General features: G+C 42.5%; 1 protein-coding gene across 1 annotated transcript in view; it reads left to right on the top strand.

The window, feature by feature from the left end:
* BEND6 (BEN domain containing 6) overlaps positions 1-13,985 on the top strand; it is a 56,222-nt gene that overhangs the window by 15,980 nt on the left and 26,257 nt on the right. Inside the window, exon 2 of the mRNA XM_084754663.1 lies at positions 10,244-10,455. Coding sequence (XP_084610789.1) covers positions 10,336-10,455 — 120 coding nt within the window. The 5' untranslated portion in view covers positions 10,244-10,335. The remainder of the gene's footprint in view (positions 1-10,243; positions 10,456-13,985) is intronic.

The raw sequence follows: 13,985 nt of genomic DNA, 5'->3' as shown, positions 1-13,985 counted from the left end.
TACAGAATGCCATTCCACTGTTTCAGAAACTTTGGGGTTCACATTGGAAGAGTATCCAGGTCACAGTCTGACCTGAGTGTGGCAAGGGAACAGTGTGCGTGGACGGAGCGTCAGCTTTGAGTGGTGCACTGCTCATGGCTCACATTTCTATGTAATTTATAATGAAGCATTTTTTGTTTTTGTTTGTTGTTGTTGTTGTTGTTACAAAGGAAGATGAGACAACTGAATCACTTAGTCTTTTCCCCTTCTGTGACTTTTGTTTCTTAGAATTTCAGGTAGCTTTAGAATTTGTGCATTAATTATGTCATTGACTTGTTAAATGTTGACAAAAGCTGCATTGAAAGTTTACATTTGTAACTAAGTTTGCTTTCAAGGTACAAAACCCCAGTTTTGTCTTCCCCTTTAGACAGTATTTTGTGATAATCGTGTTATCTCTTAGGTCATTGTTCTCAACCACAGCTTCCTGGATGCCTGCGTCCTGCTTGGCTTACGATGAAATAAGCCCTTTCCTCCCCTAGTTAACTTTGGTCATGGTGTTTATCACAGCAGCAGAAAGCAAACTAGACCAACTGTGAACTCGGCTTTACTGTGTTCTGACCAACAGAGTGCTTATAAAGATAAATGTGTCTCAGAGGTTTCACTTCTCCTGTGTACACACCAGTGAGTGCATGCATGTGTGTGCCTTCTGAACTGAAATATATGATTTTGTTTTCCCCCCCATAAACTGTATTTTTTTCTACAGCTTGTAGCAAAAAGAAAAAAAAACCTTAAAAGTCACTGGCTTATACTATTTATACAACCATATATCTTGGGCTTTGCTACAGCCATGTTTAATTTGTTCAGCTAAAAAACAAGCGATTCTCTGAAGAGTCATTGCTTTGTTTTGTGGGGAATTGAATGGCACTGTCATGGGAATACAGGTGCCGTGGTAAACTATGAGTGTTTTCCAGGAGGTTGCACCAAAGGGGGGTTTCTGAAAGGTGAAATGGGAAGAATTGTGTAAGTTAGCTTGAGACAATAATGTGTGAATACAGCGCTCAATAGCAATGCTTGCACCAGTAAAAGACTGACAGGATATTGTTGGACAGATGTTAGACAGATGTCTTGGATAGATTGTGTGTGTGTGTGTGTGTGTGTGTGTGTGTGTGTGTGTGTGTGTGTGTACCCATGGTGACCTTCGTCCAGGTTGTGATTTGGGTAGAAAATTTAAGAATTCTGTTTTTACCTACAAGAACAACAGTATGACAGGCGGATCTGGACCCAGGAGTCCTGCTCAAACTATAGCACCAGCCAAGGACAATACGTGCAATAAACTTCGAACCCCTACACAGATCTAGCCAATGGACAGGACATTCACCACAGTTGAGTGGAGAATAGGGTCTGACTTTCACATGAACTCTGGTGCCCCATATTTGACCACGTCCCCTGGATGGGGAGGCCTGGTGGCACTCAGAGGAAGGATAGCAGGCTACCAAGAAGAGACTTGATACCCTATGAGCATATGAGTTCCCCCTCAGGCACAGTCATAGGGAAGGGGAATAAGGGGAAAATGGGAGGGAGGGAGGAATGGGAGGATACATGGGATGGGATAACAATTTAGATGTAATATGAATAAATTAATAAAATATATTTTTAAAAAGAATCCTGTTTTTAGGCATCTGTCCGTAGGCTCACCTTCCCCTTACCCTCCTGGCTTTATTCCTCTGCTGTTGCTTTTCAATTACAACTCTACATAGTGGCCATAAGACAATGTAAAGACTACATACACTCTTGTACTTTAAGTTGTTTCTGCTTTTTGTCGTGATAAATGCACATTAACAGGGCTGGAGAGATGGCTCGGCAGTTAAGACCACCGGCTGCTCTTGAAAGAGGACCTGGGTTTGATTCTCAGTGCCTGCATGGAAGCTCACAACCATCTGTAACTTCAGTTCCAAGGGATCCAGTCCCATCTTCTGACCAAGGGAGACACTGGCCATGCATCTGGTGCATAAACTAATCCACATCCTCAGAAGCTCAGCTTACTGGACGTGTACAGCTGAATAGGGAGACAGGCTCAGCCAGTATAGGTAGGAGCAGCCTCTATAGGGGAGCCGCCTTCAGGCTGTAAACTCCAAGGAGGAGAAAGGTATGGTGGGCACTTCCTGTACACACTGTCAACATCTGCTCTTAGACCCAAGGAAAGCTTTGCTATCCCTCTGAGCCACATGTGGGGACGGCTTTGCGATTCCCATGAAGTGGAGGCATGGGGTTCCTCAACTTGGTCACGCCCATCCATGCCAGCGGTGCACATTCACTCGGGACTCCACTCACTCCCTACCAGAGAGCTTTCATCTGAACCACACGGCCGTCAAGGTTCATCCGTGCTGCAGCCTATGTGAGAAATTCTTGTCAAGACCAAGTGATACGATGTACATACACACTCCTTTTCTTATCAGTTCCCCAGGTAACAGACACCTGGGTATCTTCAGCTACCGTGAATAGTGCTGAAGTAAACACGTGGACACACAGATCCCTTCAAGAGTCTGGCTTTGACTCCCACGGCAGCTGCACCATCTTACATTACCACCACAGCACGAGGTTTCCAGTTTCTCTATATCACACCAGAACTTAGGATTTTGGTTTTCTGTTAGTTGCCACCGTAACGAGTATGTGGTAGTGTCCCACTGTGAGTTTGGCTTGCCTTTACCTTTGCTGTATTAGTTTTCTAGTGTGGGAGAGAGCATGGTGCATGTGCCGTGGCATAGGTGAAGGTCAGAGGGTAACTTGTAGGAGTTTGGCTCTCGTTTCTACCGTGGGGTTCCAGGGATGATGGTCATCATGCTGAGTGGCAAGCGTCTTATCCACTGAGCCAACTTGCTGGCTTTTTGACTTCATTTTCCTCACAGATGTCGGTCATTTCCCTAAGGATTTTTTGAGGTTATAACATCATTTTATCGGTTCCCCCTTCCCTTTATTGGTCATTTTTTATAAACCTCTGTTACTGGCATGAATTTAAAATGTTCATCACAAGCTCATATATTTGGACGTTTGATCTCCAACTGACTGGAGATGCTATAGAATCTTCTGGGCATGGAAATAAGCAGGCAGATGTGGGGCTGTAGAGGTAAGAACTGAAAACCCAAGGCCAGCTCTGCCTCCAGCTCCAAACTGGAGCCCAAGTAACCCTTAAACTGTTCCTGTCAGGTATCCTAGCACAGCAACAAAAAGTAACTAATAGGAAAAAAAGTAACTAGTAGAGCCTGGCAGTGGTGGCCCACGCCTTTAATCCCAGCAGTTGGGAGGCAGAGGCAGGTGGATCACTATGAGTTCGAAGCCAACCTGGTCTACAAAGGGAGTCCAGGACAGTCAAGGCTACATAGAGAAACCCTGTCTTGAAACCCCCCCCCAAAAAAAAGAAAGAAAAAAAGGTAACTAGTAGAAAATGTCTGTTCTTGCCCGTCAGCCTTTTTGAATCAAATTCTGTTGAGTGTTACATTTAGGTTATTAATCCCTTGTCATATGCATAATTTGAAAATATTTTTCATATCCTGAAGATTGCATTTCTACTCTACTACTGATAGCAAATGGGCTATTTTTTAATATAATGAATTGTTTTTAAGTTCATGATATTCTCTTTTTTTTCTTTTATTACCTTTGCCTTGGTGTCATAGAAAAGGAATAGTTGCTAAATGCAGCAGTGCATCTGTGTCTTAATTTTAAGAGTTTTGTCATGAATGTGGGTATCAACCTCTCACGGGTTAGACTTGCTCTTTGATGACGTAATACGTGTACAGAAGATATTCCAGTGACTCTCACCCCTGCCGTTTCTGCTCCTCCCTAAGGTCCCTCTTCCACATACATGATTTTTGTGTGTGACACATAGACTTTAACCAGGTCTGTTTGTATGATGACACTTTTGGAACTATCTATTCGAGCCTAGTGGGCTTTTCAATGAGTACTCAACTGGTCAGTGACTACCTCTCCCAGGGAATCCGTCAGCAGGCAGCAGTGAGGCAAGGTAGAGCAGGGTTTCATGAACCCATCCCTGTCCATGAGGAACTTTTGATGCAGTGTGATCATATTTGCAGCTGTATGTATGTGTGTGTGTGGCTTGTGCAAGCCCAATGCAGGCAACCGCAGGTTCTGTGTGATCATGTTTGCAGCTCTGTATGTGTGTGTGTGTGTGTGTGTGTGTGTGTGTGTGTGTGTGTGTGTGTGTGTGGCTTGTGCAAGCCCAATGCAGGCAACCGCAGGTACTGTGTGATCATATTTGCAGCTCTGTGTGTGTGTGTGTGTGTGTGTGTGTGTGTGTGTGTGTGTGTGTGTCTTGTGCAAGCCCAATGCAGGCAACCGCAGGTACTGTGTGATCATATTTGCAGCTCTGTGTGTGTGGCGTGAGGCTCTGAAGACAGCATTTTGCAGCCCTCTTCCCTATCTCTATCCAGCTCTTACATTCTTTCCCGTCCTTCTCCCCTTGGCCTTTAGAGGGGCTGTTTTTAAAGGACTGTTTAGGTTTTATCTCCTGACAATAATTTCTTCTCAGCAACTCGAGCAGCCTTGAGTCTCTGAATTCACCTCTGACGTTCACTGCAAAAACAAGCTTCTCTGAATTAGGCTGAGGGCAGATTTCGCCTATGAGCACGAACATAAATATCTAGAGTGTTCATTTGGCACCATGTCAGTTTAATTATACAGCAGTAATGAGTCCTCCACACTTCTCACAGGCCTATAAAATCCCCAACTATGGACTTTTGACAAAGTTTGTGGTATCAAGCATACCCTCCTATGAAGTGGACCTCATCAGGGAGCACTTGGTTACCCCAATAAAAATGGTCATGATTATACCAATGGGCATATCTCACCAGCAGATGGGCTTTGGAGTTTGTGGGGCTCACAGCTGGGTATGACCTTTGGTGCCTTTTCTCTACAAGCAACCTCTATAGTTCCTTGTGGTACCATGGAAGCTAGCCAGTGGGGAGGAAGCACTGAATCAAACACAAGTTTGATTTCTCTGCATCTTGCAACCAAGGTATGTAGACACTTCAAAAATAGGGGTTTAGCATCTATTTCTGCTGGGCAACCAAGAGGAATGGCAAAAATCTGTATTGTTTTGGAGGCTTCTGGGACCTCCCTGCCTAACAACTCATAAGGTTATTTGCTTGTTTGTTTGTTTGTTTGTTTAATAAGTAATGGCTTGTAAGGAAAGCGTTATTCAACCAAGCACAGTATCTCCCTTCTAAACTTTTTCCCCCTAGCCTGTATTTTTTAATTGGCATACAAGGTAGTAGGTTTCCATCTGGCTTTTACACAGATTCTTCACCCCCTCCCCACCCCCTTTCCTCCCTCCCCACCCCGTTACCTCCCTCCCCACCCCCTTGCCTCCCTCCCCACCCCGTTACCTCCTTCCCCACCCCCTTGTCTCCCTCCCTACCCTGTTACCTCTCTCCCCACCCCGTTACCTCCCTCCCCACCCCCTTTCCTCCCTCCCCACCCCGTTACCTCCCTCCCCACCCCCTTGCCTCCTTCCCCACCCCATTACCTCCCTCCCCACCCCCTTGCCTCCCTCCCTACCCTGTTACCTCCCCTTTTTCCCATCCTGCTTGAACTTTTTCTCCTCCCATATCCACTCCCCACCCCCACCTCTCTGCTTTCATACTAGCTGTGTTCCACCAGCCCCACCCCCCACCCACCCAACAAGACACTCCCCTCTTCATGGGCACTTTCGAGTTTTCTGAATTCAATAGATGGTCCAAGTTAAGCACACAGATCTACAGATTCAAAGCTAAGATCCACATATGAGAGAGCAGTCGGCATTCATCTTTCTACTCCAAGGTTACCCCACTCAGTATAATTTTTTTTCAGTGCTGTTCATTTGCCCACCGATTTCATCATTTCACTGATTAAATAACTGAAATATTAAAATGTGTATATGTAGCACAATCTCCTTACCCTTTCATATTCTGATGGGCATTTAGGATGGCTCCGTTCCCTAACTATTATGAATAGAGCAGCAGTAAACTTGGGTGAACAAGTATACCCGTGATAGGATGAGGAGGCCTTGGGATAGGCACACAGGAATAGCACAGCTTAATTGTATGCGAGTTTAATTTCTGTCATTTTGAGGAACCGCCAGGCGGATTTCCATAGTGACTGGGCCAGTCTACGCCTATCAACAACGAACACGTTCCCTTTCCCTCCCCCACATCATCAGTGTCGGCTGTCACTTGAGTTTTCAGTCACAGAAGTTAGATAAATGTCGGTGTGTTTTTAACTCGTGTTTCTCTGATAGTAGATGATGTTGAATGCTTTTCTAAAGTGTTTTTTGGGCACTAATGTGGTTTTGAGATTTCTTTTTTCTTTTCTTTTTTTTTATTAATTTATTCTTGTTACATCTCAATGGTTATCCCATCCCTTGTATCCTCCCATTCTTCCCTCCCTCCCATTTTCCCCTTATTCCCCTCCCCTATGACTGTTCCTGAGGGGGATTACCTCCCCCTGTATATGCTCATAGGGTATCAAGTCTCTTCTTGGTAGAGATTTCTTTATTCAATTACAGAGCTCAGTTGTATTTGGCTGTTTGCTTGATGTTTAGGTTTCTGTTGTTTTTATTGTATAGTCCAGATATTAATCCATCTTTTGATATATAATTGGCAAATATTTTCTCCCATCCTCTATGCTGCATCTTAACAAAACTGGGTTTCCTGGGTTATATAGAAACTTTAGTTTTATGAAGTGCCACTTGTAAATTGTTGGCATTTTTCTCCTGACTGATTGGTTCTATTTAGGCAGTTTGTGCCTACATCCATGTCCTTTAGCCTGTCTCTGCCTCTTCCTCTGGGACTTTCCACTCTGGTTTATTTGGAATTGTTTTGTTTTGATTGTTTTTTGTTTTTTTGGGCAGGATGAGAACATGGTTTCATTCATCCACATACTTACATTCAGGTTTTCTAGCTGCTGCATTTTTTTAAGACACTGTCTTTTCCCCAGTTTGCATTTTCTGCCTCCTTGTAAGAACCAGGCAGCTGTCCTTCCACCTATGCCACCGACCCGTGTGCCTGTTCCTGTGCAGTAACCATGCTCTTGTTGTCATTATGGCTCTGTAGGGTAAAGTGAAGTCAGCTATGGCAGCACCACTAGCAGCATCCTTGTATTTCAGGGTTGTTCTGGATGTGCAGGGTCTTTTGTGTTGCTCTATGAACTTTTGAATTGTTTTTACGTTTTTTTGTGAGGAATGAAGTTGCAATTCAAGTAGAAGTGCATTGAGTCTTTAGATTGCTTTTCATAAAGTGTTCATTCCCCAATGTTGATCCTTCTAATCCATGAGTTGGGAAGTCTTTCCACCTTCATTTTCTCAATCACTTTCTTCAGTCTTTTAAAGTTTTGCTGGTAAAGGTCTTTCATTTCCTCGATTAGGCTTATTCTAAGGTAAGACTTGTTTGGTTTGGTTTGGTTTTTCAAGACTGGGTTTCTTTGTGTAGCCCTGGCTGTCCTAGAACTAGCTCTGTAGGCCAGGCTGGCCTTGAACTTACAGACGTCATGCCCAGTACTGAGAATAATGGTGTGTGCCAGCGCTGTGTGGCAGTTTGCCTTGGGTTTTGTTGTTTTGTTACTTTTGAGCTATTAAGAATAGGACTCTCACCGGGCGTGATGGCACACACCTTTAATCCCAGCACTCAGGAGGCAGAGGCAGGCGGATCTCTGTGAGTTTGAGGCCAGCCTGGTCTACAAAGGAAGTCTAGGACAGCTGAGGCTACACAGAGAAACCTTGTCTTGAAAAACCAAAAAAAAAAAAAAAAAAAAGACTCTCCCTTACCCCCAATTTACATATGATATATGTTCTTGAATTCAGTCTGCAAGTATTTTGTTGACAGTTATTGTGCCTCTGTTCATCAGAGAGATTGTTTTATAATTTACTTTTTTTTTTTTTTTTTTGGTTTCCTTATGTGATTTAGATGTGAGTGTAATCATGTCGGCCTCACCAAAAGAATCTGGAAGCACTCTTTCCTTTTCTGCTTTATGAAATCATTTGTGACACACTGGTTTCAGTTCTTCTTTTAAATGTCTGGCAAAGCTCTGTGCTGACCCCACTTGGGCCTGGGCTGCCTTCCATGTTTGTCCTTGGCATGATTTTTACATGGTAATTTTGTATCCAGTCACTTTCCTGATCATGTTTTCCATCTGTAGTTTTCTGGAGGAGCCTTTCGAATCTCCTATGCATAGAATCATATCATCTGCAAAGAAAGGTACTTTTGACTTCTTCCTTACTTATTTACAACACTTTCATTTCCTTCTCTTTTCTTAGTGCTCTAGCTAAAACTTCAAGCACAGTATTAATATTAAAAGAGAGTAAAAGCCGTGCATAGTGGCGCATGACTTTAATCCCAGCACTCGGGAGGCAGAGGCAGGCCGATCGCTGTGAGTTCAAGGCCAGCCTGGTCTACAAAGTGAGTCCAGGACAGGCAAGGCTACACAGAGAAACCCTGTCTCGAAAAACGAGAGAGAGAGAGAGAGAGAGAGAGAGAGAGAGAGAGAGAGAGAGAGAGAATAAAGAGAATGGACACCCGTGTTTCATTTTTTATTTTAGTAGAAATGCTTGGCATTCTGCGGCTTGTTGTGATGCTGTTTACTGTGTTAAAATATATTCCTTCTATACCTATTCTCCATAGGCTATCATCGCAAAGGGATATTGACTTTTATTAAATGCCTTTTCCAAATCTGGTGAGATGGCCAGGTGCTTTCTGTCCTGAGCCCATTTATGTATTGAATTAAAGTTATTGTTACACATACGTTGAGCCATCATCCCCTACAGCTCTGGAATGATGTAGACACCGTGCAGGAGGATCGTGACAATGTGTCTTTCAATTCAATTTGTGGACAGATTTTGTGTCTTTCCGTGCATAGGAAAGGTTGTTTTATAATCTTCTTTCTTGTAGTTTCTTTATCTGGCTTAGATGTGAGTGTATTCATGCTGCCTTTGGAATCCCTCTCTCCTTTTCTGCTTTATGAAATAATTTGAGGCACACTGCTTTCTCTTGGCCATTAAGAAACCAAATAACCACACAAGCCTGCAAACCTGAGCCCAATCCCTTAAACCCACCAAATTGTTTTCTGATCTCCACATGCACACTGTGGCCCTTGTGCCCCTAAACACGCGCGTGCACACACACACACACACACACACACACACACACACACATACACACACACACAATTTGAAATTATTTTTTATGCGAGCAAACATTCAGTTTGAAGCACAATTAAGCAAAGTGCTGTTCTGTCGTTTTCACTTTTTTGTGTATTTTGTTTTATTGTATTTTGGAATCTTGCACATGGATCTCACTATGTCACCCAGGTTGGCCTTGAACACAAGACCCTTCTGCCTTCATCTTTGAAGTACTAGGATTGTAGGTATGCACTACCGTGCCCAACTATAGTGCTGTCTTGAAAACTCTACTCGTCACACTAGCAAATATAGCTTGCAAAGAGTTGCATGCCAATGTTTTATTATGAGCTTTGTGAATAAAAGGTTTGAGTAATACATTTGCTAATATATTTAAAGTAATCAGATAAGAAGGAAAATGTTACTGTTTGCTCAATATTTTATGTATTTCATGATATGCTCAATCGCTCTTCAAGGTTGTATTATTTATAATTAAATGTTTATGAAGACAAACCAATTAAAACAGATACTTTGAGGATAAGCCCAATATGGGGCACCAGCTATAGATAGCCAAGGATAAGTGTCATCACTGCAACCCCACTGATTGAACCATCTAGTTTTGAACAGGGTTTTCAGGCAGGAAAAAAAAAACTTTTAAAGAAAAACCCAGTTCTAAGCAATTCTTATTGACTTCCAGGCGATGTTTTCATCTTTGATCTGGTGCTAGCGACTACTATTAATATGTTTTCCTAGAAGTATGTAACTTCAGTGCACTGTGATACTGTTTATATGCATTTATAATTTTAAAAACTGTAGATTCTTTATAACTACAACAGACGGAAATTGTTTTTACACTATTTAATCTTTTTTAAGCCAACTTGCTACACATCACAGCATGAGCATATTGATGGTCATGACAAAGCTGAAAGGCTTTTGAGTCAAGTAAAAATGGGTGCTCAATTGGCCAGTGGACGAAACAACAGTGAGGAGCATTCTGTGGAAACTTGGACGCCATCCACCTGAGCAGGCAGCACGCTGAGGCCTCGGCGTGATGCACCCACCGTTTTTTTTTTTGTTTGTTTGTTTGTTTGTTTTGTTTTTAAGGAGAAGCACTCGCTGCATGCAGAAGATCAGAACCTACATGGGCGTTCCCGCCTCCAGCGGTCTCAGAAAGCCTTTGCTGACGAACCGTGAAAATGCAGAAGATTCTGCAGACAGATGAAATTAGCGATAACCAAGTTCTTAGGAAAAGAAAGAGGAAGCGGACAGAGACGGTGAACTCAGAAAATGCAAACAGCGCTGTGGATAAAGTGCAGGTTGGTTTTCTGTTGCTTTGATTTAATCTTATCTAGCTCAACCATAGTCTACAGTCCTTGTTGTTTCTTCTTACTTTTTCCCCCTTTTCTGGTAATTTGTTCTTCTTCTTTTTGTGGGGGGGGGAGGATGGTTGAGACATGGTTTCTCTGTGTAGCCTTGGCTGTCCTAGTCTCACTTTGTAGGCCAGGCTGGCCTCGAACTCACAGCAATCTGCCTGCCTCTGCCTCCTGAGTGCTGGGATTAAAGATGTGTGCCACCATGTTCTTCTTTTTAATAGAATATAGAATATAGTTTCTATTCCCTGTTTAAGATGAAGCTAGAAATACGTTCAGTAGGCAGCTGTTCTGCTTCATTTCAGCCAGAGCCAGACAGGTCACTTTTCAAATTATGTTTGCTGTTCTAGACAGCAAAAGATCATCAAACTGTCTGAAAATATTTTTCTCCCAAAATATTTTGTGGAAGTTGATATATTTCTTCATTAAGACTTACTCACTGGGGGCCTGGAGAGATGGCTCAGAGGTTAAGAGCACTGGTGGCTCTTCTCAAGGTACTGAGTTCCATTCCCAGCAACTATATGGTGGCTCACAGCCAACTAGAGTGAGATCTGGTGCCCTCTTCTAGTGGGCAGGCCCACATGCAGACAGAGTGTTGTACACATAATAAATAAATGGGGGTGGGGGGGAAGACTCTTTGTTTTTCTGTTTAGAGCCTAGAGCATGGTCTTCTGACCATTCCGTGCCCATCCTACACTTTGCACAACTAACCAACATGTTGTTCATTCTGTATTTTTACTTATATGTATTTATGCAGTCACACATTTGTACATGTTTTGTAATACATGTAGCATGTTATAGGCATAGTGTTCTTAAACAGTGGTGTCTCCCTCACATTCCCATCTCTGACAAATTGTTCTTACCTCCTCTCACTCCCACAATTGCTGTTCTATCCTCTCTGCATTTCTTTATTCAAAATAATACGTAATGTGCCATTTACACTACTATGTACTTTGATTTTCTACTTACAATTTAAAGATCTTTCCATTGACAGACAGCTTTTCACTTCACAAGCTGTTATCCTAGTGTCTGTAGGCACCATCCTTTAGGCTGCTATCATACAGGAAGTGATTTTTCAGTATTTCTCATTATCGCAAGGTACGTTGTACTGTAAAACACTATGTATGTGTCATTTAGTAGCACGTGGATATCATATTATAAATCTTAATTCGTTTCTTATTTTTAATAAGCATTGCATTTTCCAAAAAGTATTTATAAGACTTGATATTATGAGATACATATAAGTTGTAAAACATATTCTGTAGAGAAGCAAATTACCATCAGTTTATAGAGTTATTCATTTTTGGTTATTTTCAGAGCTAGAACAACTAAAACCCAGTGATTTAGCACAGCCATACTCCACAGGTTATGTCTGTAAAACATACATAGGAGGATGACTTGTGGCTTAGAAATTACATGTTTGTTTCTATTCATTTGACTAGACGTTATATGACCGCATGGATTAAATGCATTAGTGATTGACTCCAAGCCACCAGTAATTTCCCTTCGAGTCATTTAACCAAGAATGGGTCTGGGTTTGAAATCTCTACTTCAGGCTCCCAGCGCCTCTTGACTGTATGCTGCATGAAAATGAATCTCTGTCAGCCTGAAGTCTGTCTTGTGACTCTGTCCCTATGTCTGTCCTTACATGTCTATCTGTTCTGTCTTTGGGCGTCTGTCTTCTCCGTGTGTGACTGTGTCTGTGTACGTCTGTTGTGAGGCTGTGGCGTCACTCTGTTCCTGACAGAGGGCTAGCTCTATATTGATTGAACAGCATAGAAAGTGTTACATGGGGAAAAAGAATGGGACACCTTATGGAAGAGTTTCACAAGGGATTAAGTCACCGGCTCCAACTGATCACAACTGACCCAAAAGCAAACAGCGCTGCAGAGACATTGTTTATCAACCAACATCCATAGATGGATGCGTTTAACCTTCTTGGTAGATCTTAGAAGGTTGCTTTCACCCTTTGTGCTGGCTGCCTTTGGCAAATGATACATATGCAATACCCCAGGTCAGAGGCATGAGAGGGCCATAATTTAAGATTACAGCTATGTGTTAGCTCAGTGGTAAAGGTAGATTATATGGGAAATCCAAGGCAAGTAAAGTTGGCTGTTGCATTGTTCTCTTAAAGGCAGGTTTTTAAAAAGATCTGAGAAGACAGAAGAATAGAAGCCATTAGTCTTAAGGAACCTCAGGAGGTATTAATGACTCTGGCCGTGAGGCCCAGCAACAGTCCCAGTCTTGTAGAAAATAAGGGATATTTTAACAATATTACATTGCCACATAAGATGATTTTCTGACACACACCCACACACTCCACCAGTCAACATGCCAGAACACAGGCTTTCGTGCATTTATACTTTCTTATCAATACTTAGTATTGATGTCCACATTTCTGATTTTCATCAACTATCTTATTGTAGCTTGCTAGTGAGGGCTTAAAGTTGCTCAGGGATAAACTAAGCATACCCTCCTGAGGCCACTGTTGCCTTCTTTGGCAATTTGCCACCCTCAAAATCTCAACAGCTTTCAAAACTACATGATTCTGTTCCTTTCCATTGCAATTCACTCCAATCAGAGATTGTATTTGGTCAAAGATCTTGGGCCTGAAAGGCCTCTTCTTTTATTATTGCATCTGTGTTTAGCCTCTTTCCAATGTAGAGCAGTTACCTAAAGGCCTTGTGGCACAAATATGTGAAGGCATCCCTTGACCCCAATGCATTTCACTGGGCTGGACCATCACCAGAGATCATGTAGGAAATCTCTTGAAAAAACAAAAGGGAAAGTCTACCTTCTGTTGACCAGAGAAGTCATTGCTGAATGTTTCTCAGGTCCTGAAGGTTAACATTGCAGGACTCTGTTGATTTAAATTGCATCCTGCACTAGGGGCTTTCTGGGTCTTCTTGTAAATTGCTATTACTGACACAAAGCTGAAACACACCAAAGTCCTCTCTCTAGCATCATTAGGTGCATGGCTTACCTTCATAGGAATTCTAGGTGACAATTTTACCAACTATGTTACTAAAAGCTGACAAGAGTCAGTGGCTTTCCCTCAAGTCACCCTGGGCCTTTTTGGCCCACACCTAATCTCTGAGTATTTGCAGATGTCATGGTTTAGACATCCCCGCTTCTGTGCACCACATTTGGATTTTTGTGATGTTTACTGCAAAGATCCAGAGTGCACAGTAGCTTACGTAAAGTAGAATGTGATCTCCTGGCTACACACTGCAGTCTGCAGTTATGTGACCGCTGCACAATGTTGAGGGTTATGTTGCACTGTTGGCTCATCTTCCTCAACTCACAGCTTTGCCTCTGTGTCTAACAGTTATACTAACTTATCTCCCTCCCTCCCTTCTTCCTCCCTCCCTCCCTTCTTCCTCCTTCCCTTATATCCACTGGTTAACTTGCCTGGATTATTTTCTTTCTTACAGAAGCTTTGTAAAATTTGCTGTCAAGAATAAGACCAATTACTG

This window comes from Acomys minous (assembly GCF_964271855.1).
Source record: "Acomys minous genome assembly, chromosome: 13".
Classification (NCBI taxonomy): Eukaryota; Metazoa; Chordata; class Mammalia; order Rodentia; family Muridae; genus Acomys; species Acomys minous.
Note: the sequence above shows the minus strand (reverse complement) of the source record. Positions and strands in the feature narration are given on the sequence as shown.